General features: G+C 45.4%; 1 protein-coding gene across 2 annotated transcripts in view; it reads left to right on the forward strand.

Moving 5' to 3' along the window:
• wwp2 (WW domain containing E3 ubiquitin protein ligase 2) overlaps positions 1 to 26,153 on the forward strand; it is a 60,872-nt gene that overhangs the window by 33,868 nt on the left and 851 nt on the right. The window contains exons 10-23 of one of the 2 annotated variants that reach the window (XM_079223606.1): positions 1,997 to 2,171; positions 11,966 to 12,020; positions 13,906 to 13,987; positions 16,012 to 16,140; positions 18,153 to 18,231; positions 18,400 to 18,471; positions 19,649 to 19,737; positions 21,573 to 21,732; positions 24,007 to 24,140; positions 24,278 to 24,418; positions 24,495 to 24,615; positions 24,932 to 25,036; positions 25,263 to 25,359; positions 25,568 to 25,640. In XM_079223606.1, coding sequence (XP_079079732.1) covers positions 1,997 to 2,171; positions 11,966 to 12,020; positions 13,906 to 13,987; positions 16,012 to 16,140; positions 18,153 to 18,231; positions 18,400 to 18,471; positions 19,649 to 19,737; positions 21,573 to 21,732; positions 24,007 to 24,140; positions 24,278 to 24,418; positions 24,495 to 24,615; positions 24,932 to 25,036; positions 25,263 to 25,359; positions 25,568 to 25,640 — 1,512 coding nt within the window. Of the gene's footprint in view, positions 1 to 1,996; positions 2,172 to 11,659; positions 11,710 to 11,965; positions 12,021 to 13,905; positions 13,988 to 16,011; positions 16,141 to 18,152; positions 18,232 to 18,399; positions 18,472 to 19,648; positions 19,738 to 21,572; positions 21,733 to 24,006; positions 24,141 to 24,277; positions 24,419 to 24,494; positions 24,616 to 24,931; positions 25,037 to 25,262; positions 25,360 to 25,567; positions 25,641 to 26,153 lie in introns of those variants that run through there. The other variant, XM_079223607.1, reaches the window with a different exon arrangement.

Here is a 26,153-nt window from a genome sequence, read left to right on the forward strand (position 1 = left end):
GAAAGTACCACATTTGGTTAACATAATCATTAGTGGGTTCCAGAAGAGATGGTTCACTTAATTTGGCCGGTATCATTGCCCGACCTTGTTTATGCCGTTGCCTCTTGATGCCAATCCAAAAGATTTCACTTCTTGAAATGGATTTGGAGACGGAAATCAAACAGAAGTTTAAAGGATCATTCTGTAGATATTCTATGTTTTTTTTTTTATGACAACGAATCACATGATTAGAGCCAAACCAGCAATGAATTGATTCTACTAGCGGAGTATTAAAACCACATGAGGGCGTGTGAATGTTTGTGCTGTTAATATGAAAAGACTCGTGTACGTTCTGTTTGTTGAACTGATGAGAGGAAGTTAAAGGAACTAGATGGTCTGCTAACTAGCAAATACATACATTTTAAAGTATCCAAGGTGTGTATAAGTTTTCAATAACATGCATTAAACAAAGTTGAGATCTTTTTTTACAAACGTATATCTCTTCTAAATGGCTGGTTGACCTATTCAAGACAATGTAACGTTAGTTTCACAAATCGTCTTACAACTAATTGAGGCTTATTGGAAATATTCAAATAACAATATTTCAATATCCAAAATCCTAGACGATCTCTCGTCTCATATCACGATACTGATGTGATATTGAGGCTTCATTGTATGTGTGTATTTACACTTGACTTCCCACCAGTCATGAAATCTCTTTTCTAGTTTTTAAGTGTTTCCCAAACCGGTGAAGTCGAGGAATTTAGAATATCTACTTCTTGACTGAATACAGTTCGCTGTTGATTGCATCCATTGCGTTAGCTATTTAGTTTTATTATCCTGAAACCAGACGACAAGACCACGTTAGAGCCCTGAACAAACCAGACAGGAAGAAGCTCACAGTCCTCCAGTGAGTCATGAGAGGCTTCCCAAGCCCGTTGCTATCTGCACGGCATGTTTTTGTTAGCATACGGAAGTTGGTGCTGTTTTCTGTTCCAAATTCTGTAGCGCTGAAGTCAGAAGTGAGAATAGCAAGCGGAGCAGCAGCAGTCAGTCCTGCCGAGCCCACGGGACCGGCCTCTCTGTGTGTGTGTGTGTGTGTGTGTGTGTGTGTGTGTGTGTGTGTGTGTGTGTGTGTGTGTGTGTGTGTGTGTGTGTGTGTGTGTGTGTGTGTATATGGAGTGTTCGTTTGTGTGTCTTTTCGTGGACCGTCGACATCTCTAGTCCACGTCTAGACCCCCATCTCAGGGGGAGAACAGGGTACACATAGACGTCTGACTAGCGCCGCTGGCCCTCCCATTGTTCCCCTCATCGTTGCACGTCTTTATCGTGAATACACAGTTTGATGACCTCTGAGGTTGCGTCATAAAACAAACGTCTCCGTCCAGACGAGCGTTTTAGCGCCTTTTCAGAAGCACTCTGCGCCCACACTACCGGGCCTTAAACGCACATCGCATGACCCGGGCTCAGAACGCCGCTGGACACGGGAGTTGTCCCAAAGCGCTCGAATAATAGCTTCCCTCCTGGCATCTGGGCGCTAGTAGAATTTACCTGTGCAGTCGATGCTAGCAGCAGATGCTAACAGCAGATGATAGCATAGACAGCGAGGGAGTTGAGGCGCCGATGTCATTTGTTTTCTGTCCGCCGGCGTGATGAATCGTGGAAATACACGTTGTGACCCAAATACAGGAGCAAATGTGATCTTCGTCTAGACAACAACACAACCCCGGAGTCAAACTAACACGGCGTCCGCTGAGTTTTCTAACACCTCCATTTTAGGGGTTTTAAAATGGAGGAATAGCAAAAACTAATAATTAAAGTTGGGGGCTTGCCGTGTGAATATCCACCAGCATTATTCAGTCGCTGCTAGTTTACAATTCATCATGTGCAAGTTTGGGATTTTTTGTTTTCAATGCAGGTCCTTAGAAAGTGTAAGAAATAGACATTTAAAGCCCAAATTAAATAAATAAAGGTGATGTTGAAAGCCTCAACCCTTTCTTTGTTCCCCATTCTATAGCTGGGAGAAGCGAGTGGACCAGCGGGGCCGGTTCTACTACGTGGACCACAACACCAGAACCACCACATGGCAGAGGCCCACGGCCGAGTCCGTGCGCAACTACCAGCAGTGGCAGAGTCAACGCAGCCAGCTGCAGGGCGCCATGCACCAGTTCAGCCAGCGCTTCCTCTACCAGGTACATGCGCTTCCTCTACCAGGTACATGCGCTTCCTCTACCAGGTACATGCGCTTCCTCTACCAGGTACATGGGCTTCCTCTACCAGGTACATGCGCTTCCTCTACCAGGTACATGCGCTTCCTCTACCAGGTACATGGGCTTCCTCTACCAGGTACATGCGCTTCCTCTACTAGGTACATGCGCTTCCTCTACCAGGTACATGCGCTTCCTCTACCAGGTACATGCGCTTCCTCTACTAGGTACATGCGCTTCCTCTACTAGGTACATGCGCTTCCTCTACTAGGTACATGCGCTTCCTCTACTAGGTACATGCGCTTCCTCTACCAGGTACATGCGCTTCCTCTACTAGGTACATGCGCTTCCTCTACCAGGTACATGCGCTTCCTCTACCAGGTACATGCGCTTCCTCTACTAGGTACATGCGCTTCCTCTACCAGGTACATGCGCTTCCTCTACTAGGTACATGCGCTTCCTCTACCAGGTACATGCGCTTCCTCTACCAGGTACATGCGCTTCCTCTACCAGGTACATGCGCTTCCTCTACCAGGTACATGCGCTTCTTCTACCAGGTACATGCGCTTCCTCTACTAGGTACATGCGCTTCCTCTACCAGGTACATGCGCTTCCTCTACCAGGTACATGGTAGAGTTCGTCCTCCAGGAACAGCAATGTGTAAACTTAGCAATAGATCAACCACCCCATGTGCTCATTACGCTCGATGGTTTCTTTAAAGCAGCACAAACTCTGTTTTTTCAGCAAACGAAACTTAGCTGCAAAATTAACTCTGCTATTATGTTTTCTGGTTGTCTGTTCTAACATGTGGTCCATTCTCGTAAAGTCCAATGATGAAGTGATGACATTTTGGACAGACGTGGTCCTTTTCCCATGAATCCTCTCCACCCGTGCAACACTTTTGCAATGAGTAGCTATTCTTCTTACGTCTTTGTCTTTATCGGTCGCATATTTTCACATCAAAGAAACTTTGCACACACGACTTTATCAGAACAGAATATTGTTTGATGTATTGTCATACGTTTTATCTCGATTTGGGTCATTTACATTCAAAGGGGCTGTGAATCTAGTCATCTAGTCAATTAACAGTCATCTTTAATCAGATAAAACGGAATTTCCCAACAACAAAACTGTGGCTGGCGCAAAATCGGTGAGTGGCTAATAACGTTGGAGAACCACTAGCTACAGTGGCTGGTGAGCAAAAAAAAGTCCATGTCAAGTCCTGTCTACAAGTCATGCGACGACGCAAGCCATCTTTTTCAAGTCATCTTTCACCGACAGGCAAAGTTTGTCTTTTAATCTTTGTTGAGATATATTATCGTACGTTTCTCAGTGACTCTTTATTTAAATTTTTCCGTGTATACCGTAAAAGTCGGGTTACAAGCCGCTACTACGTTCGTTGGGTGTCCCCGCTAGTTCACCACTGTAGCCAGCTAGCACTGCTGCTAGTTCCTCGCTAACTTCCGCTAGCTCGACCATCCCCGACTCGACGCCCGGCTCGGGCAGCATCAGCAGGGGGGAGCTAGCAGCAGCGCTAGCTTGCTACAGCGGGGATAGTAGCGGCTTGTAACCCGGCTTTTACGGTACACGGGCGTTTCAGAGGATGTATGGTCACGAAAAGTAGCCTCGAAGTCCTGGACATGTATTGGTAAAAATGCGTGACAAATAGATCTTTGTTAAGATTTTAATATCAACCTCGCGATGCGCCTCAGACTGAACACGATCAGCACGTTCTGAGTAAGATTGGCGGCGTCTGCGACGCGGCGCGGTTCACTTGTTGGCTAACGGTCCGACGACGTCGGCTGCAGGGGGGATTCAGATGTTATTGGAGACTTGTTTATGGTGTTTTTCCAGCGGAGGCTCGGCCGCGCCTCTGACAGCGAAGCAGCCAAGGTCAGACTGCAGCCAGACAGTGAAGACTTCTGGGACTAAAACAACAGAGCCTTCTTCAATGGACCATGAGTAAAAGTAGCCTTATAGGCTTCTATAAAAACTCCCCACCCTGCACTCTACGTGTGTGTGTGTGTGTGTGTGTGTGTGTACTAGTGTTTCCGTCTTCATGAAAGTCTTCTACAGATCTCACTTCAGCTGTCTGTGTTTTCATGTGATTCTGAATGTTTAGTTCTCTTGCTTCATGTTCGATATATAACCTTCTGTTCTACTCCATCCCTCCGTCTCACTCTCCCATCATCTGTCCGTCCCGTTCTTTAACTTTTTGTCCGTTCATTGACGATGTCGCACTCAAAGATCCCTCCTTTCTCACTTGTCTCCGTCTGCCTGTGGCTCCTGTTCGCTGTAGACGTTTCCAACAGAGCTTTCAGATGGTTTATTGCTCGGTTCAACCAGAATATTCAGTCTCCTCTTCTCCGGCCTCCTCACACGGCTTGAGTGTTAACCCTGATCAGCATCCCGGCCGTTAAACGTACAAGCAAGCGGAGAAACAGAGCTTCTTTTTGTGAAAGGATCAACACAAAACTAGACTTCTGTTAATGCTGCCCTTTAGCAGGGAAAGTAGGAGTAGGATCTACAGGACCGGGCATCAAACCTCAATACTTTGGGAGTGCCGATCTAAATGTGTAAGAAAGTATAGATACATAATCATATCGAGGCCTGACTTATTTTCGACGGTCAATCTGAAAGTTAGCATCGCACATTACACGTTTTGTTCAGCACGATATTCCTCTCAACTTGAATTTGAAGCCAGAGGTAGAACTCACACACCACCACGGTCACGTAGCTAAAAGAGGACTAGTCGTCTTATTTAGACCCTCGTTTGCAACCGTCTTTTTTTAAGACGCGTAAAAGCTTCTAACTTCACCAGAGGGGCGTTTACTGACATGCTTCATATCGTAAAACAAAACGCTAAACACAGGGCTTTGTTTGGGCATCTAATTATAAAAACATTTAAATAGCCATTGACTGGGCCAAAACACAAACTCATTTCCGGGTTTTAGGACTCATTCCCTCAGCAGGAGGGTTAACTCGTCAGTACTTTATTTCATTTGCAAAGGTATGCCTGTCAAAAAAGTGGTTTGTTCTTCATACTATGACAGTTTTAGATTAAAAGAATAAATACAAAATATCAATACATAACCTTGGTTTCAGTATCGGAATGTATTAAAATGTAAAAAGATTCAATGTTAACCTTTCTTTTCACTTCAGTTTACTTCTTTCTCTAGACCTAGATTAAATGTAATTAGCTTTAATGTGAGCCCGTATTAACTTTAAATACACTTGACTTTTAAAATGGCTGCCTTTTTGAGAGCAATGGAGCAAAAATAATCAAGTTTCTTGAAGAACGTTAAGGCACAGACTCGACCAGTTGAGTTTTATTACGCTGCTGCGGAATTTCTCTCAAGATATAAAGTCAGCAACAAAACTGCTGTGGAGCTCCTGACTTACTCATTTAAATCCTAGCTTTGATAAACTCGGACTAGAACGAATTTTCGGTTAAATTCATCCTTGTTGTTGCAACCCAGCCTGAGTCATTTCCATATTGTTCAACTTTATTTCTTCAGACACATTAGTCCATACAACAACAAACATAAATATAATAATTGCAGTTCAAAAGTGGTTTAAGTTTAAGTGAGCAGATGCACTACAGAGAGCTGCTTAACTTCATGCGTTCACATATGAAATGTACGTGCCTGCACATTGGCTCCTGCATACAGTTCTCAACATCGTCATCATCACTTCGGTCATTCGTGATGACGTGACCCAGATATCTCACTTTGTTTCCCACATTTTGCTCTTGGCTGGCCATAAACAACGAAGGAGCTCCTTGTTTTTAGCTAACATGCTAACCCTCCTTTTAGAGCGGGTGCTGTAAGGAGACGGGACCACGAAGTCATCAGCGTACATCAGATGGTTAATGAGACTTTCCCTCCTGTCTTACACTCTTTAACTTTTTAGAGGGATCATCCGTATATAGGTTGAAAAGAGCAGGTGACAGTATTCCACCTGGTCGCACCCCATGGTCACTCAGAAGGGAGCGGATACACTCTTCTGCAGATGCATCTAGCTCGCATGGTAGGATGCCAATAATAAAAGTTTAAAATCCGTATCAAATTTGCAGTTTGGCCAACAATGTACCATGATTTATTTGATCAAACGCTTTAGATGCATCCAGCTTCTTTTTAACATTTAAATCATAGCTTTTCTCATTATCATCAACCACAGATATCATCAATTACGGTTTCCATGTCACCATAAAGTTGACGACACACGCGCTCCTTCCCCGACGGGACAAAGAGGTTCAGGCTGGGTGTGCTTCCTCCCTCCCTCCTCTTCCTCAGTGCGTGTGAGAAAAGCCAACATGCGGCTCTGCCCACCGTGTTGATAGTACACTGCTCTGTCTTGGAATGCCCACACTGCTGATAGAGGCTACTATTTATGGCCCCAGTGTGTGTGAACAAGGAAACACACACACACACACACACACACACACGCTCATAGCTTAACTGTGAACACAGCCACATGTTCTGCTGATGCTCTCACTGTGTGGACGCACTATAAAAAAATAATTACTCAAAAATAGCTCGATGATTCATCGTTCTCTCTCTCCATCATAAATCAGAACATGTCAGTTTATTTTTCTGTGGCAGGACAGGATTCTGTATTGGTGTTTGTGTTGCGCAGATGCTGATGGTGTGTTGGTCCCTACTGAGATCACGTGTGTGTGTGTGTGTGTGTGTGTGTGTGTGTGTGTGTGTGTGTGTGTGTGTGTGTGTGTGTGTGTGTGTGTGTGTGTGTGTGTGTGTGTGTGTGTGTGTGTGTGTGTGTGTGTGTGGGGCTGCAATGTGGAGGTCAGGTGCCACATTTCTTCTCTGTAGCACATGACAACCAAAGAGGGTCAAGGGGCCGGTCGTCCTCTTAAATGGACTGTGGCGCTGTCACACACACACACACACACACACACACACACACACACACACACACACACACACACACACACACACACACACACACGCGCACACGTATAACAAAGGGCTGCCCCCTGAAACCTGGTGAGTCCAATCATCAGAAGTTGGCCTTTCCATTGACTTGAAATTGAAGTCAAGCCTTTGTTTTTTAGAGTCTATGAAGAACTTCGTTCCCCAGGACGGGTCGACGACCTTCGCCCTGGGCTTTTCCCAGCAAATCGATAGCCAGTCACAACATACCGCTATATATATATATATATATCTTTGAATTAAAAAAAGCCAAATCCCTTTTGAATAAAACTAATTTGGATTCCGGTAGAGCTCAAATATATAATAAACACTGTGGATATTTTTGTCTGTGCAAACTTAGATAAACTCACAAGCAGCACTCTGTGTGTGTGTGTGTGTGTGTGTGTGTGTGTGTGTGTGTGTGTGTGTGTGTGTGTGTGTGTGTGTGTGTGTGTGTGTGCTCGCTCAGAGTAATTGCAGCTCGTTAGGACCCCCAGAGAGCGCGCCCTCGGAGTCATTAACTGCTGTTTCCGGCTTCTCCCCGCTCTCTCTTTTTTTCACCTTAACCAGTCTTTCTTTCCTTGACCTCGATGCTTTCCTTCAACCCCGCCTACCCACCCCCTCCAATCAGTCTGTCTCTCTCTAATGCCCCCCCCCCCCCCCCCCCCCCCCCACACACACACACACACACACACACACACACACACACACACACACTCCATTTCCATAAATAAAATCTCCCCCTTTCAGTTTTAATTTTCAGTTTTTTACCACTCACATCACTCTTTTGCCCTTAGCTCTCTCTCTCACACACACACACACACACACACACACACACACACACACACACACCCTCGCTGACTCTGTCCTTTCTCGCTGGAACAAGGACCCCTAACAGCAGCACCTGAATCAGCCCTGTGTTTCATCACCTGCACACTGGACAGAAAACTCACACATGACCGAGCGTTCACTAATGTTTACACACAACCCGTCAGCGCTCACGTTTCCATAAAGCGCTCTTGTAAGGGCTGTAACCCATGAAGGGACAATGAACAGGAGTTTAAACTGCAGCGATGCCGGTTTTCTTACATTATGTTATGACTAAAAGAAATGAAACAACCTTTCATCCTGTCAGATTTGCTTCTCTAGTTAAAATCGAAGGACTATATGTTATATTTCAAATGTGTGCATTCATATTCACACGTATTAAAGGTGCATACTGTCATTTTCCAACTTGTCGGGCAATTTCTGAAAATTTGGAGTGTCTTTTCTCTGATTCCTGAGCCGGTTTAAAGTCAATTATTCTACACATTAAACTACACTGAATCTAAGTCTCCTGTCCACACCATCAAAAGTATATTTGACAATCAGGCACTGAAGGGATTTAAAGTACCTTTTATTATAGAAGCAGATTTATTCTGCGTTCACATGGAATCGAGCCGGCGGCAAACCGGAAATCATTTCAGTGGCCGAGAGCACCGCCGTCCAAAGTTGACGTATTTTAACTTTTTGCCGCCTGCAACGAAATTTAACACCGGATGACTTAAAGTTTTCAGTCGCGCATTCACAGAAAGCTGCTTGCATTAATAATAAACTATTTATTATTCTGTAGTCCAGCTGTAGACGCAGTATTCTCTGTCCAGCTTTATAGTATAATGTGTAAAATGATTAAATTGGTATTTGTGAAAGAAAAAGCAGTTATGTGAGTAATTGATGCTGAGGAATATGAACTCATGATCATTCATAGGAGAGTTGAGTCCAATCTTAACTGACAAAAGATTTCAACTCAACAAGGTTCACTTTTTAAACTATAGATGTAGACGGACCTTTAAGTTTTGAGATATTTTATCACACGATTTTAAAAGCTGTCCGTCTGCAACCGGTTATAATTTAAGTTCTACATCTCAAAAGAAGTGGCAGTGTGACGAAAACCTTTTACAATAGTTCTGCTAGCAGCTTTGCGTATCTTCTAAAGCCACAACCATGAATCCACATTTTCACCTGCCTCCATGGCGTTGCTCATTCTTCCAGACCCGTAGCGCCACGCCATTAATTCACACGTTTCTGCCAGCATGCTGCTTTCCCCCTCTCTCTTCCTTCTCCCTCCCTTGTTTTCTCAGCCTCTCTTTCTTTTCCTCCCCTGCTCTGTCTGGAAGCTGCCGAGGAGCTGAATGGTCGGAGCCAGGATGAAGTCATCATGTCTTTATATCATTATATTCTCCTTTTACCTTTTTTAGGCACAGAAAAACCCATCAGGGTGGGGCGCCGGGGCTCAGATTGGCTGTCGATGGGAGCGACCCACATACCCACACACACACACACACACACACACACACACACACACACACACACACACACACACACCCTTTAACCCTGTTTTGTGCCCGCTCTCGCTCTTCCAGCAGGCCCCTTCCTTTCCATCCCCGACTCCCTCACAGTTTCCATGACAGGGCCACTTTAAATGGGCACAGTCACATTTCTTTTTGGGAAGCGCTGTGTAAAGTGACGTTGACGTTTGGTGCATAATACTGTACTTTATGGCTTCTCAGGGAAATAAGCATCACTTTTGTGGTGCTACATGTCTCAGTGAAAATAAAAAAAATAAAAACCTTTAAAGGTCCACCAGCTTTCATTTGGAAAATGGGGGTTTTGATGTTTTTTTCACCACAGTATGACTAATAAAGGACAACGAGCACTACCTGTGCTCCCAAAACCATTCAATAGAAGGTGAGTCCACCGAAACTAACTTTCGCCCACGTTTTTGGATGATTTTCTAAATGTGTAATTTTGTGCATATTGAGGGATCGTTTGTCTTCTTCAATCACCAAATAGCAGGGATGACGGATTTCTGAAAGTTAGCATCGCAGTTAGCATCGCACTGGTTCAAATCGGACTACAATGGGATTTAGGATGATGTCAGTTAGGCTACAAACAAACTACATGACGGTCACATGACTTCCCAGCACCACCACTAAGCTAACGGAGGGCTAGTGTTCTAGTGAGGACCTTTAGTCATCTCATTTAGATTGTTGTTAGCAACCGCCTTTTCTAAGACACGTAACGGCTTCTACATTCACTAGAGGGGTATTTACTGACCTATTTTATACCGTAGAACAAAACGTTAAGCTGTCTTCAGCTTGTGTTAACCACAGACTTTATTTCAGGCACCTCACCAAATAAACCATTCAGTAAAAACATTGACTTAAAGACGAGGAACAGGAAGTGTAAAAAAGCTGAGTCATTTCCTTGTTCTAGGACTCTAGCTAGACTCTAGCTAGCTTACGCTCCCTCGCTAGCGCTTACCCTCCTTGCTAGCGCTTACCCTCCTCGCTAGTGCTTATGCTCCTCGCTAGCGCTTACCCTCCTCGCTAGCGCTTATGCTCCTCGCTAGCGCTTATGCTCCTTGCTAGCGCTTATGCTCCTTGCTAGCGCTTATACTCCTCGCTAGCTGCTTATGCTCCTTGCTAGCGCTTATGCTCCTCGCTAGCGCTTATGCTCCTCGCTAGCACTTACCATCCTCGCTAGCGCTTATGCTCCTTGCTGCTTATACTCCTCGCTAGCGCTTATACTCCTCGCTAGGGCTTATGCTCCTCGCTAGCGCTTATGCTCCTCGCTAGGGCTTATACTCCTCGCTAGGGCTTATACTCCTCGCTAGCATGCTGGCTATTGTTATGATTATGATAGGTAGGAGTGCTGTAAAGGGTATTTTTATGATGATAAATTATAGTTTTATTTGCAATGCTAGCATGCTGTACAGCTGGTGGTAGAGCAGTGTTTGCAGTACACACCTCGAGCAGATAAACATTCTAAGCAGTCTAGCATGAAACTCCCCTTTGGCGGCCACTAATTCCTAACAAGCGTCTTTTTCAGCTACTTTTCCACTCGAGCTAATATATTCATGCAAGTTTGTGTGTATTCCGACATGAGGACGTACACATTGACTCACTGTTTGCCACAGACAAACTTTCCACACCGTGGAACACACACACACACACACACACACTTTTTTTTCTGTGTGTGTGTGTGTGTGTATGTATGAGTGCAGGCTGAGTAAACCCCACAGTGGTTTCCAGGCCCAGGGTGAATAAAGGTGCCTTTTGTCAGGCCTGGGGTGGGTTGGGGAGGTGGAGGGTGTCCCGTCTGGAACAAGCATGAATGTTCCCCTCAGTTCCCTCAGACATCGCACCTCCCTGCCTACTTTCACAGCAGCACTAGAAGAGAGCCAGCGAGGAGGAGGACGTCAGGGTGGAGCAGGGAGGGGTGTCAGGGTGTATTCCAGGAGGTGAGCGGGAAGCCGGGGGATGGGCGGGGCTTGCCTCCAGCCAGTGAGCTCATTGGAACAGCGCTGTTGTTTCATCCTCCTACCGAGCGTGTCGGGGTTTTTTTGGGAGGCATACGAGCCGCCCGCCGGTCAGCTCCCTCAGTTGCCCCTCACCGCTGCTGCAGAGAGGAGCCACCGACACACACACACACACACAGACACACACACACACACAGCATGCCGGACTTACACACAGGTAGCGCGCCCGGTGTCGAGAGTCAGCGAGGTCGAGCGCTCACTTGATTGCACAAGTTTGGGAAATCTTTACTGAGTGAGTTTTGCTGCTTTTTTAATTTTACTCATCTGACCTTGGGGTTGTTGTTTTTCTCCCTCCTCTTCATCTTCATGCGTCGGTGAGGAACAAGAGTGGACCGATTACGGCGAGGACAAAACACAGTGGGAGAGCGAGACTTTTTTTTTTTTTTTTTACTTTTTTTTTTAAACAGAGAAGTGGAAGAGGAGGACGGTGACAGAAAAAAAGGTGTTCCTAACCGGAGTTGTTTTGTCTCTCTCTGTTTCTCCCTCAGCCGTCTGGAGCTCCGGTGGAAAATGACCCTCTGGGCTCGCTGCCTCCTGGATGGGGTAAGTTTGCTGAAAACACACACACACACACACAGTCGCCCTCAAAGACGAGCGCGAGCCGCTTACGCCAAGGCTTCGATCAGAATTTGGGTCGGTGGTCTGAACCTGCCGCAGGAGGAGGAGGCGGCGCGTCTGGATTCTCATCACTGAGCCGCTTCAACCCAAAACCTGAACCAGGTTGTGTTGCTGAGTCTCGCCTGCAGTCTCAATGTAGTCCGTTTCACTGACTCAAATGGCGCTTTGCGTTTCTGCAGACACGCATCGTCTCTTCTCCGCAGAACTCTGAGCGCATTTCTTATGTTTCTAAACGCGGAACCAGAAACGACGGCCGCTTCTGTGGATTTTACTATTTGCTTGAGCTTCTTCCTCGTTGTTGAGCAGATCAGATCCAGATTTTAGTTTTTCTCTGCGTCGTTGAAGATCTGGTTTCTTTGCAATGCTCTCGCTGACGTTCTAACAATTCATCCACAAATTACAGAGGCCGCGTTATTGAAGGCATCCGTATACTTTCCCTCATGATTGATGTAATCGGATCCGCGCACACTCACTCACTCACTCACACACTCACTCACTCACTCACTCACTCACTCACTCACTCACTCACTCACTCACTCACTCACTCACTCACTCACTCACACACTCACTCACTCACTCACTCACTCACTCACTCACACATGCACACACGCACATACATACATACATACATTCATTCATTCATTCATGCCGGCGGCGGCTCCCACCAACGTTTTCACCCACTTCCATCACGTTTCACTCCACACAAAAAAAAGAAGAAGAAGAAAAACACACAACTCTGCCCGTGATGCCTTTTCAGCATGTTGCGGTACAAAAACCTCAATTATATCTCTGGCTCCCATTCGCTCCTCTGGCGCGCTCGGGTTTTTCTGTTTTTTTTTTTTTTTCTTCTGCGGTCGCTTCCCTCGTTTTTTCTTCTTCTTCGGGCTTAAGATTGAAAAAGAGAAAGATGGAAGAGACGGCAGCGAATGAAAGAAACTCGAAGAGAGAAGCGGGGGAAGGGGAGGAGGGAGAGTTGCAATGTGAGCACTACTGTTTCTGTCCCTACACACACTCCTGTTAATGAGAAAAAGATGTCGGGGGCGATGGAGGGAGGAGGATGGGGCACCAGCTCCTCTCTCATGAGACCGGTGGCCCGCCACACACACACACACACACAATTTACACACACACACACTTTCATGAATCGTTATTCCATGTTTAAGCTTCTTCAATCTAAACTATTTCTTACATAAAAAAAGGAACCTCAGCTTATTTTATTTGCTCCCAACAATGTGGTCACTCTGACTTCCAGACACCCCCCCCCCCCACACACACACACACACACACACACACACACTTGGGTTTACCCCGGGAAGGTATTTGAATCGAGCCTCGGTGAAATATCACACAGACTTGCTGGTTTTCTATCGTGGTGGTGAGATTTTTCTTTTTCTTGTCTCCATCCCAAGAGAGAGAGGGTGAACCCAGTTGTTGATCAGTTTTCCCAGAATCCTCTCTGATTTTGGGTCCCTCACGCAATAAGTTGATCGTCGTAACTCGTCGGAAACAAATGTGAATATCGTAGCGTGAGACGCCATCATGATAGGGAAGAGGAGGTGGAAAAAAAACTATTTACTGGATATAAGATTGTTTTTTGTCGCTTAACAAAGACGCGTGTCCTCTCTGTGACGCAATACAAATATTAACGACGCATAAGGTGAAGCGATTCCAGTTTGTTTGAGTGCCTATTTCGGCGACTATCGGGACATTATCGCAACAGCGGTTTCTTTTTTCACACAAGCCTCTGTGTGTGTGTGTGTGTGTGTGTGTGTGTGTGTGTGTGTGTCTGTGTGTGTGTGTGTGTCCACAGAGAAGCGGCAGGACAATGGCAGGATCTACTTCGTCAACCACAACACGCGGACGACGCAGTGGGACGACCCTCGGACCCAAGGGTGAGACTCTGAGTGCTAGCGTGTGCGTGTGCGTGTGCGTGTGCGTGTGCGTGTGCGTGTGCGTGTGCATGCGTTCGCCTGCTTGTTCGGTGGTGTGCCGCTGTGGGTGTTTGCTGCTACTGAAGAAGACTGAACACACAGTCCAGCAGGACGACACAGGGAGCGGTTTCTCACTGATCAGGGCTTGTCCTGGAATATTCTGGAATTCTCAGAGTTCCACAATAAACTGGCACATTCTCTGGGAACTTTAAAATGTAAATTTGGGGTTGGGGTCTCATTTTGGGGTCATTTTTTTTCTGGCATCCCCTCCCACCTTCTATTTCTTTGACACTTCCTGAGCTGTCTTCCTCTCACCTCCCTCACTGGATAGCCCAAATGTTTTACAGACGTTGCCGATTATAAATCCTGCGGTCCGTTCCTGAAGCTGCAGGGCGTCGCCTCGTCTGTGACGTCACGCGGGTCGCGCCTCTCGCCCGGTAGCGTTGCGTTCAGTGTAGACGCTCACGCCGACCGCTGCTTCCACGCTATTCACACAATTATATTCTTTATTTATTCCTTATTTCACCTACATGTTAATGTTTTGTTATCGGTTTTCTGAAAATCCGAATGGTTAATATACCCAGACTGAATTCAGATTATCTCCTCAACCACAAGGCCTTTTTGAATAATTAAAAAGGTATAAATTAATATATGTGTTACTGGTATATTGGTTTAGAAAAATGAAAAACATATATTCAGCAAAAAAAATAATGTATTTTCTTATCGTAGCTATATTTGCTATATTTGAATTTAATGTATAACATAGCTATGTATCTCTGCGAAGTTTGGCTTTGATTGAGTGAAGTCAAGTATTTTTAATAATTAACGTTTTTCTTGCATCGTACAAAATAATCTTTACCGTGAAAGTTTTTTTTAAAGGATTCTTTCCTATTTCTTTAGAACAGCGTTATGTTTTGTTAAACGACGACCCGTGTTCGTTTTGCGCCGTTCGAATTTTTGAGGAATTTTTCAATTAATTTTATTTTGAAGGTCGCTTGCTTTCACTTTTCCCGACAAACTTGAGTTTTTAGCTCTGTGATTCAAACGCATGAGAGGCACAATCCTGGTGGAGCCAGTTATTGATGGTCACGCCAAAATCCCCAACAACCTCGTATGTTTCCTCTTACCTGTCGAGCTGTTCATCAATCTGGATGTCTCTGTGAGTCGAGTAGTTCTGGAGACTTCTCTGAAATACAAAGAGACGGTCCTCACTTGTCGTGAGCGGTTTCATGAAGGAACTATGGGCGAGAGAAAACAGTTCCTCCTATAAAAGTGCTCACAACAAGCTGTGTGGATTAGAGTCGTGATTTCTGGAGCGAAGACGTCGCTGTTGTCATTTTCGGGCCGTTTTTTTTTAGCAGCACACGCCGAGTGTCATCTAGTCCCATTGTATGAGAGAAAAGAATCAATATCTCCAACACTAGCTAACAATTCAGTTTCAATTCAGTCAAAAGTCAGGTTACAAGCCGCTACTACCTTCGCTTCGGTCAGTGTCCCCGTTAGCTCCCCGCCGTAGCCAGCTAGCACTCCTGTTAGCGGGCCTGCTAGCTCCCCGACAACCACCGAAGGTAGCGGGACCAGCCCCGGCTCGACACCCGACTCAGGCAGAGGGGACAGTAGCGGCAGCAGCGCTATTAGCAGCAGCGCTAGTAGCAGCGGCGGCGCTAGTAGCAGCGGCGGCGCTAGTAGCAGCGGCGGCGCTAGTAGCAGCGGCGGCGCTAGTAGCAGCGGCGGCGTGAGCAGCAGCAGCGTCTAGGTAGAAGCGTCTTGTAACCCGACTTTTACGGTAGTTTATATAGTCCCAAAATCACAAATTATCCTCGGAGGGCTTTACAATCTGTACACGGCAGATATGTGCTTTTTAGGGGTTTCTGCCGGGGCTTCAGGCCCCCCGGGTGGCGGGAGGTGTGTCAGTTTCATCCCCGGGACGGGCCGCCCTCCCTTTGGGCTGGGACCGTGCTCACTGCCCCCTCTCCCTGTTGCAGGATGATCAAGGAGCACCCCTTGCCCCCGGGCTGGGAGATGAAGTACACCGCCGAGGGAGTCCGATATTTTGTGGACCACACCTCGCGCAACACCACCTTTAAAGACCCCCGGCCCGGGTTTGAGTCAGGGTAAATATTCTCTCAGCCCTTCCTCCCCGAAACCTGCTTCTAGGGTGTCACAGGCCGAGGAAGTGATCTTTTACTTTAAAGAAAATGATTGCACAGTGATTTTGCCTGGGCCTGACATTGCAAGTATCAGTTCAAACAATCCCGTCTCTGTGTGAAAACCTTCAAAAATCATGAAGAAAGATCAAAACTGTGACTTATTCTAACCTGCTTTTCATTTTGAGCTGCATCCTTACTGAGCCCATGTTTTATCCATCACCTTTTTGTTCCTTATTTCTAAATATTTCTTTGGGCCAGACGGAATCCACTTAAAACCTCACCGAAACATGTTCACACACACACACACACACACACACACACACACACACACACACACACACACACACCTCTTATCCCCTCAGCTTGTGGATGTTTGCCTTGAAGCGGTCTCAGATCCCACCGCAGGAGAATGTGCAGATGTGCGACAGCAGATCCACTGCAGACTGCGTTGGCGTGTGTGTGTGTGTGTGTGTGTGTGTGTGTGTGTGCGTGTTTGTGTCTTTTCAGTGTGTATTAGCTTGTGGCGTGTGTGTGTGTGTGTGTGTGTGTGTGTGTGTGCATGTGCAAGCTGCTTTCCATGCTGATATCCGAACGTATTCTTAGCGCTGGTTTCTGAGGCTTCACTGTTCCTCTCGGGATCTCCATTTCCTCCTCAGACCAGACGAGACCATTAGAGGCCTCTTCCTCTTCTTCATCGTCTCTCTCTCTCTACTTCTCTTCTCCCATTATCTCTAACTCTCTCTCTCTCTCTCTCTCTCTCTCTTAGCTAACTCCATTCTCCTGTTCTCTCTCTCCTCCCATTTTCTCTCTCTCTCCCTCTCTCTCTTTCCTCCCATTCTCTCCAACTCTCTCTCTAAAACTCTCAATTTTCTCTCTCTCTCTCTCTCTCCCTCTCTCTCTCCCCTCTCTCTCTCTCCCCTCTGTCTCAGCCTCTCCGGTGCTGACAAAGCACATATCCAGTGTGTGTGTGTGAGTTAGTGTGTGTGTTAGTGTCAGTGTGTGTGTGCAGTGGGTTGGTGGAGCTTATACTAACACAGCTGCAGGCCCAGACTCAGCTCTGTGTTTGAGGCCCAGACACACAGTCATGACTGAGAACAGAGAACCACCTGAAGCTGAGGTGTTCAGTTTCAGGTGGTTTTGGTTCTTTTTTTAAACGTCACATTTGACGTCCTGCAGCCTCTGGAAACGGCTAAGATAGAGAACTAGAACATGTCTTTATCGCCGCGTAACAATGGAATCTATACATCGAGCATTTTGCCCACAAGTGTTTTCACTATTGGAAGAACCAAGAGGCTCCACGTGCTCTACATACATTTAACTATTTACATTATTATAACTCTCCTCTCCGCCTGCAGCGCAGGCAAAGCTTCACAGATTCTTTTGGTCTCATCGTGGCTCCACAGTTACGCTGAGGAGAGCACAACTCAATCTTTATTACAGGATTTGGTTCGTGCGAAAGGTTTATTTTGGGCAACGTTTTAAATGAGACACGCAGAGGAAAGCGGTTTTGATGAAATAACACATTTCTGAGCTTCGATTTGGTTTTACTGACGAAAGTGTTCATGCACACGGTGCTTTCAAGGACCATCAGAAAGAGGACAATCCGCTGATGAGGTCTGTTTTCACAGCATGTAGTTTTAGTGATTTGGGCGTTTTTGGGGGGGTCTTCAGTGGGTTTAAAGCAGACCAACACGTTTCTGTTGATCAGCTGACCAATAAAGAGGAGACACCATAAGACATCAAGGCCAGCAGTTAGTTATTAACTCTGGAATTATTCAATCAAGATTCTCCACTTCAACCGTGTAAAAAATGACCAAGTCCCTTTCTTTTCTCTCTCTGTGCGTGTGTGTGTGTGTGTGTGTGTGTGTGTGTGTGTGTGTGTGTGTGTGTGTGTGTGTGTGTGTGTGTGTGTGTGTGTGTGTGTGTGTGTGTGTGTGTGTGTGTGTGTGTGTGTGTGTGTGTGTGTGTGTGTGCAGGTCACGGCAGGGCGGTTCACCCGGCGCTTACGACCGCAGCTTCAGGTGGAAGTACCACCAGTTCCGTTTCCTGTGCCATGTAAGTGTTAAAGTTAGCAGATCACGACCCTTTTTCCATCACATCCCTTAGCTGTGTGGAAACCAGCAGCTGTTTACTAAAAAGAGGCTTCAGAAGGTCCAGCAGACCGGTGTTCCTCACACACGGAGCTCTGTCTGACGCCCCCATGCATGTGTGTGTTCCCTCCAGTCCAACGCCCTGCCCAGCCACGTCAAGATCTCCGTGTCCAGGCAGACGCTGTTTGAGGACTCGTTCCAGCAGGTCAGAGGCTCCGCGCTCACATACATGTACACCGCGTGTGTAGTTAGCAACGTTTCACCCTCAAAGCACGGAGTACCGTGTTCACAGCAGACGTGCTCGTGATGGGACATAAACACATCAGTGGCTTATTCTGGAGTCTGAACTCATGAGGAGATTCCACCAGGCGTGTGTCCATCGTTCACCTGTATCTAAAACATTTCGTAGATTTCTGACTGTTTGGATTGTGCGTCAAATACAGACGAATATAACGAGTCACGCGCCAAACAGGGAATGTGTTTTCAACCAGTGACGCTGGAAGAAAGAGTTCCTAGAGCAGAGAGGACACGTGTTCATCCTCACGGCCAACGTGGACAACTCAGTATTACCAAACTGGTTCTCTGTGTCTGCTGCTTTTTAAACATTAATTCAGTACTTGTAAACTGATAAAGTGCATGTCCTAAGTGACCATTTAAAAATGATCCTATGTCATGTGTAAAAACTGACAGAAATAGCCACATATTGGTTTCTGTTTGTGGCAGAAACGCCCACTTTAAAAGGTCACGATGTGTATAATATGTATCAAACAGAACAGACATGAATGGTAAAGCATTGGTTGAGATGGACTAGATTATTGAGATAAATCCACTAACTTTAGTTGACCACAGTTTGGACAAAAGTATCCGTACATTTGAATTAAACGTGAAAATAAAGAAAATTCTCAGATGAATGAATATATACTTTATTAATCCCTGAGGGGAAATTTGTTGTTAAAGTAGCAGCAATTTACAGACAAAAATAAGATATAAAAATAAGAACAACAGGGATGAAAGATATATATATATATATATATATATATATATATATATATATATATATATATATATATATATATATATATATATATATATATATATATACAATAGTAGTAATATAAAATAAAATAGCCGGGGTGAAAGAAGTGCAAAAATGCAAAATATGTATGTGTATAGTACGTGTGTGAGGTGTAAATAAAACAAACAATAAACAAACAATAGGGGAGTGCAAAAATGCAAATTATGTAAGTATATGAAGTGTGAAGTGTAGATGAACGTAAACTTGTACAATGATTAATCAGTCAGAGGATCTGGCAAGCGGTGACTTGTTATAAAGTTGCCCGTTCAGAATGATTTCCCACACAGCGCCTCTGTCTCGTCTCCAGATCATGAACGTGAAGCCGTACGACCTGCGGCGCAGACTCTACATCATAATGAGAGGCGAGGAGGGGCTGGACTACGGCGGCATCGCCAGGTGAGGGCAGGCGAAACAAACGCACCTTCTTCTTCTTCCCTCCACGCTCCATGCTGTTCTCTCCGCTCATTGAGCTTAGCCTTCCTCTTGTGTTAGCTTTCTGTTAGCATCTCTTGTGTTAGCTTTCTGTTAGCATCTCTTGTGTTAACGGGTCGGTTTTGACCCATGTCTTAAATCAGCTGTAAAATACACTAAAATCAATTATCTATCATCCAATGTGTTTCTCTTCTCTTGGTGACCTTGTTAGGCTTCCTTATGCATGAACATATTGTTTATGTTTTAATATTTCTGGTGTTTTCTTTGTCAGGATACCTCCATTTCAATAAAAAAAAAGAAAGTAAAATGTGGTACCTGACGGTATTAGAACACATCTCTTAAATACATTTGTTTTATTCATTTTTTCATTTTAATATTATTAACTATAGTAACATCTATGGTGTTACGGGTCAATTTTGACCCAAATATATTTACTTCAAGAAAAAGGTTAAAAAGTATTTTTTTCAGCAATATAACTTTAATACAAACACAAAATGAAAAGACACAGAATATAGATTTGCAAGGTCAAACAAACAACAACCAATCAAGCAAATCTTATTTTTATAACTGCGTCAAACCGACCCTAAAAACACAAAGGTCATAATTTCAACCAAAGCATTTTATAATTGAGTGAAAAATGAAATGGAGGTTCCTGACAAAGTCAAACAGCCTTGATGCAATAAACATATTTATGTGGTTCTTTTATGCATTTAAAACCTAAAACGGGTCGACCCAACACAAGAGGAGGCTTAAGTCGGTGTGTGTTTCCTGTCCCTGCCTCTCCTCCATCTCTGCTCTAGCGTCCTCCTCCACTGGGAGCAGCGGTTTAGACTATTGAGGCTGTAGTGAGAGGTCATGGAGAGGCAGTGGGCATAAGGGGTTCCTGGATAGAGGTGTTGGGAATGCTGGCTTTCAAAAACAATCCTTCATTGTTGCATAACTGGTTTTCATTCTGTCCTCCCTCCCTCATCCACCCATCACATGTTCCCCTCCACCAGGTCCTCCTCTCTTTATGTGTTGTTTTTTTTGTGTTGGCGGCGTCCTCATCAGTTTATTTCCTCCTTTTTATTTCCCATTGTGTCTGTCTCTGGTGTCACGTCAGTGGTTTTACCCTATGGTAGGTGACATCATGCTGTTCTACCACAGGGTAGAACCACGGACGGGATGTTGTGAGGTGTCTGCGTCCGTCAGTCCATCTCCCCGTCCCATAAACCCTGAGGCGGGAGTGCAGGGGCTCCTGGGAGCGCTAGGTTCTGGTGCTGCAGCTAATGGTGGCGGGCCTCATTCTGTCTAACATGCATCCTTCCACTCTCTCCGTTGTGTTTATCCTCCATGTTGTATGTGTTGTCTCCATGTAATGTATGTGTCAAGTCTGTTGATGTATTTATACCATATCCAGTGATTTAACTCTTCTTTTTACACAAGATTAGCATAAGAAAGATTAGCATAAGTTATCGTGATACATTTTGTGTATTATGAGATTCATCTTAAAATCAGCTGTGCTTAAGCTACACTTGATTTACTGCCATTTTTAGACATGCAATGTGTCATTACTCTGAAATTACTGAGTTTTATTGTGACTTGTTATTTATCATTGTTATCCTTTTCTTTCATGTTCTGTCCTGAGACGTCTTCTTTTCTCCGTGTGATCTGTTCTTGTTTACAAACCTGAAAATGTTTTTGTTTTGTTCTGACTCATCGTCACTGTACCGTTGTATGTCTAAAAAGAGGGAAGTAACAGTAGTCCCTGCTGTGGTCTCTCAGCCTCATGTCTCCTGTGATGTCCTCTTGCTCTGCAGGGAATGGTTCTTCCTGCTGTCCCACGAGGTGCTGAACCCCATGTACTGTCTGTTCGAATACGCCGGCAAGAACAACTACTGTCTGCAGATCAACCCCGCCTCCTCCATCAACCCCGACCACCTCACATACTTCCGCTTCATCGGCCGTTTCATCGCCATGGTGAGCTTCATTTTGGTATAGTCGATTAAAATCATGCGGAAAAATTCAATAACTGGCTCAAGGCGTGAAAAATGTATCAGCATGGTGGCTAGCTAGTTAGCTAGCAACCGTAAAAGTCAGGTTACAAGCCGCTCCTACCTCCGGTGGGTGTCCCCGCTAGCTAGCTGCTAGCACTGCTGCTAGCTCCCCGCTGCTGCTGCTGCTACTGCTCGCGTCCCCTCTGCCCGAGTCGGGTGTCGAGCCGGGGCTGGTCCCGCTACCTTCGGTGGTTGGCGGAGAGCTAGCAGGAGCGCTAGCTGGCTACAGTGGGGAGCTAACGGGGACACTGACCGACGGTAGTAGCGGCTTGTAACGCGACTTTTACGATAGTTAGCTAGCAACTAAAGCATCCCCCATGCTTTCATGCTATAGGTACAGAACATAAACATCACCACATGAACGGCCTCGCTAGGTCTTCTTTACTTTAACATTTAGCTGACTTAAATGTTTTAACGTTATTGTTAATTTAGCTTATGCTAATGTTTTATGCTAATCACTAGCATGCTGACTGTTGTTTTGATTGGTCATGGTAAGAATGCTGTAAGATAAAATAAGATAATCCTTTATTAGTCTCACAGTGGGGAAATTACAAGATTACAGCAGCATTGCTCACAAGTAAATAGAAGATATATCAAGTGATATAAATAAACAGTAATAAAAACAAAATAAAAACAGCAAAGAAGAATATTAAATATACAGACTGAATAAAAATAAAAAAGTATATAAAAAAAACTAACAGTTCAGTTACAGTGACAAAATATATAAACGAGTATAAACATTTATAAACATTTGTGAATTTTAGTTTACCCGCAAAGGCTGGGATATGTGTCTGGTAGCGCTAGCTAGGTATATGCTAGTGATTAGCATTAGCGTTTCATGGACTTATTGAAAGCTGCATCTCTGCTGCAGGTTACCAGCTCAGGGCTACATTTGCCGCTACTAGCATAACACACCTGTCTCTACAACTGAACTGTCGGCGGTTGAGTAGCATTGTGGGTAATGTAGGCACCAGGTTTTGACAAGAAAAAAGAAGGCGTGGAATAAAAAAAATAGATATCTCTCGTGGACATGTACAGTAGTGTGTGTACTGGTAGTTCTGTTAGCTGTTAGCCAAACACAGCGGAGTCAGCAGGCAGTCAATAGCCTTATAAAACGGGTTTTGAGAAAGTGTTTTTCACCGCAAACACAAACAGGTCCATGAGCATGCAGCCATTACTGGCACCCAATATATTATGCAGTCTGCTGCAGCAGACTGCAAGATTAGCCGTGGACAGACACAGAGGTGCACACTTGCTCACAGACACACACACACACACACACACACACACACAACAGATTGCACAAACCTTGGCGAATATAATACTAAAAGCAATAAAAGCCACAGTATGTACCATAATGTCTCTGGAGTCGAATCCAGGAAGCTGTCGGTCCCAAAAACGACACCCCTCACCCACACTATGACATCACCGCCGCACCCAGCCCACGCCCGCCAGCGGCCGCCTATATTTAGTCCCACAGAAACACACTCTGCTGACTTCCCTTGTAAAATGGTCTCGACCAAACCCTCTTTTCTTTACCTTTAACGCATCACTTTCCACTGACACTCTGTCTATGAATCTCTGTGTGTGTGTGTGTGTGTGTGTGTGTGTGTGTGTGTGTGTGTGTGTGTGTGTGTGTGTGTGTGTGTGTGTGTGTGTGTGTGTGTTAGTCAGAATACAGTAGGACAGAGCAGAACAGAGTCAGTCATTCAGTGGGCGTCTGTATTGTTCTTGGCTCATCACAGCTCTGATCCCTCTGTGGGATTTTACATTAAACAACTCCATCTGGCTGAGTCTGCTCACCACACACACACACACACACACACACACACACACCCATTAAGGGTTATGACTTGGTTTGAAGCCGACTCCTCGTAGTTCTCACTATGGAAATGAGGATAAAAGGTACAGAGTCACACATGGGGCGGTTTACGATGTCTGTCCTCCTCTGGACCAATCATGGGATTATCAGTTAGTGAGTGATGTCACAGGGACAGAAATGAACGCCCCATTCATGTTCCCTGTAAAGGGGACTGGCTGTTAAGACCAACACGATTCACGGTACTTTAACACTGCAATGTCACAAAATGGCCGCACTGCTCTCCTCTGTTAGTTGCGGTGAGTTCAGGGAACATACTGTGCTGTATATTACTGCGTTCATGTCGTGGTTCCTAATGTTGCGCGTCCTCCCCTGCAGGCGCTGTACCACGGGAAGTTCATCGACACCGGCTTCACGCTGCCGTTCTACAAGCGAATGCTGGACAAGAAACCCACGCTCAAGGACCTGGAGTCCATCGACCCTGAGTTCTTTAACTCCATCATGTGGGTCAAGTAAGTACCGCAGCTGGGGGAAGGAATGAGGGCCGTAGATGTAAAATCGTTTTTTTAGATTTATCTCCTCATTCAGATTAGCATTTAAAAGAATGATGCTTCTTATATTGAAGTTGTTTCTGTGTGTGTGTGTCCAGAGACAACAATCTGGAGGAGTGCGGCGTGGAGCTGTACTTCGCACAGGACATGGAGATCCTCGGGAAGGTTTCCACCCACCAGCTGAAGGACGACGGAGAGAACGAGCTGGTCACCGAGGAGAACAAGGAGGAGTACATCAGGTGAGTTGGCGTCTGCAGAAAGTCTTCAGAGAACCCGATGAGAAGCAACTTATTGAGACCTGCCGCTCTTCCTCAGCCTGCTGACGGACTGGAGGTTCACCCGCGGCGTGGAGGAGCAGACCAAAGCCTTCCTGGACGGCTTCAACGAAGTGGTTCCCCTGGAGTGGCTGCGCTACTTCGACGAGAAGGAGCTGGAGGTGAGGAGCAGCGGGGAGAGATGGAGGGAGTCTCATCCTGACTCATGGTTTTATCAGCCAGAAGCTGTAAAAACACACATTATCATCAGATGTTTTAACTTTCCGACGGTCCTGGAACGCATCGTGTGTGACAAGCGCTTCAGTCAGGAAGAGCAACAAGAGAGAAGATTAAGATTGTGATATTACAATATTAATAATGAATAAAATGAAGTTCTACAGAGTTTGTGGGTGAACAGTAGCTGCTCCTGCCTGTCCCAGCACAAACTGTCTTCTTCCCTCCGAGGCTCCAACGAACTAAAGGACTCCTCTGTTTCAGCTCATGCTGTGTGGGATGCAGGAGATCGACATGGCCGACTGGCAGAAGAACACCATCTACAGACACTACACCAAGAACAGCAAGCAGATCCACTGGTTCTGGCAGGTACGGACACACACACACACACACACACACACACACACACACACACACACACACACACACACACACACACACACACACACACACACACACACACACACACACACACACACACACACACACACACACACACACACACACACACACACACACACACTCTCACACACACACTCTCACACACACACACACACACACACACACAGTGAATGACGGAGTCGTGTTCCTGCAGGTGGTGAAAGAGATGGACAACGAGAAGAGAATCCGTCTGCTTCAGTTTGTGACAGGAACCTGTCGGCTGCCTGTCGGAGGCTTCGCTGAGCTCATAGGTACCGGATATTTGTTATAATTACATTTTTTGTAAGATGTTGTACTGATGGAGTTATGTAGTAAGCCATTGTAAAAGGTTTGTTGTGCCCATTATTTGAATCCCATCTTTTCTATGATAATGTATCTTATTTAAATGTACGGTTAAATAAAGTCAAATAATGTTTCTGTGAGACCGTTACGATGAAATAACTTCTTTTCCCTGTGCAGGAAGTAACGGTCCCCAGAAGTTCTGCATAGACAAGGTGGGGAAGGAGACTTGGCTTCCAAGAAGCCACACATGGTGAGCGGCTGCCTCTGTTGCGTAGCAACAATAACCTCAAATGTCTCCATCACCTTCCTCCCAGAGGAGGAAAGCTCAGGCAGCTGAGACCGTCTGACTTCCTGCTGATGAAACACCAACATTTCCTGATTCTGCTGCTTAAACACCAAAGCTTTTAGATTAAAAAAAAACCCAAATAAGTCTTTTATTGTGAAGAATTTACAGGAAAATGTGTTCATCAATGAATTAGCGGAGCTTTGTTGGTCTTCCAATTCTGCAGGGAGAAAGAGGAATGGCAAAACCAATGGGACTTTTATTGTGAAAAGTTAGGAAATGAAATCCGATCACAATCCTGGCATGTCGCCTTCAAGTGTCAACTGTTGAAAAAGACTCAAAAAAGCGAGCAAGTGCACCTTTTAATAATAGATCCTTTTTACTGGAGTACATAGTGCATCATTCCTGTTGAATCCCTTGTGTAGGTAGGTCAACGCTAACGATGAAGACGAAGATGAAGGGAGGTGATTGTAGGATTTA

This window comes from Taurulus bubalis (genome assembly GCF_910589615.1).
Source record: "Taurulus bubalis genome assembly, chromosome: 9".
Classification (NCBI taxonomy): domain Eukaryota; kingdom Metazoa; phylum Chordata; class Actinopteri; order Perciformes; family Cottidae; genus Taurulus; species Taurulus bubalis.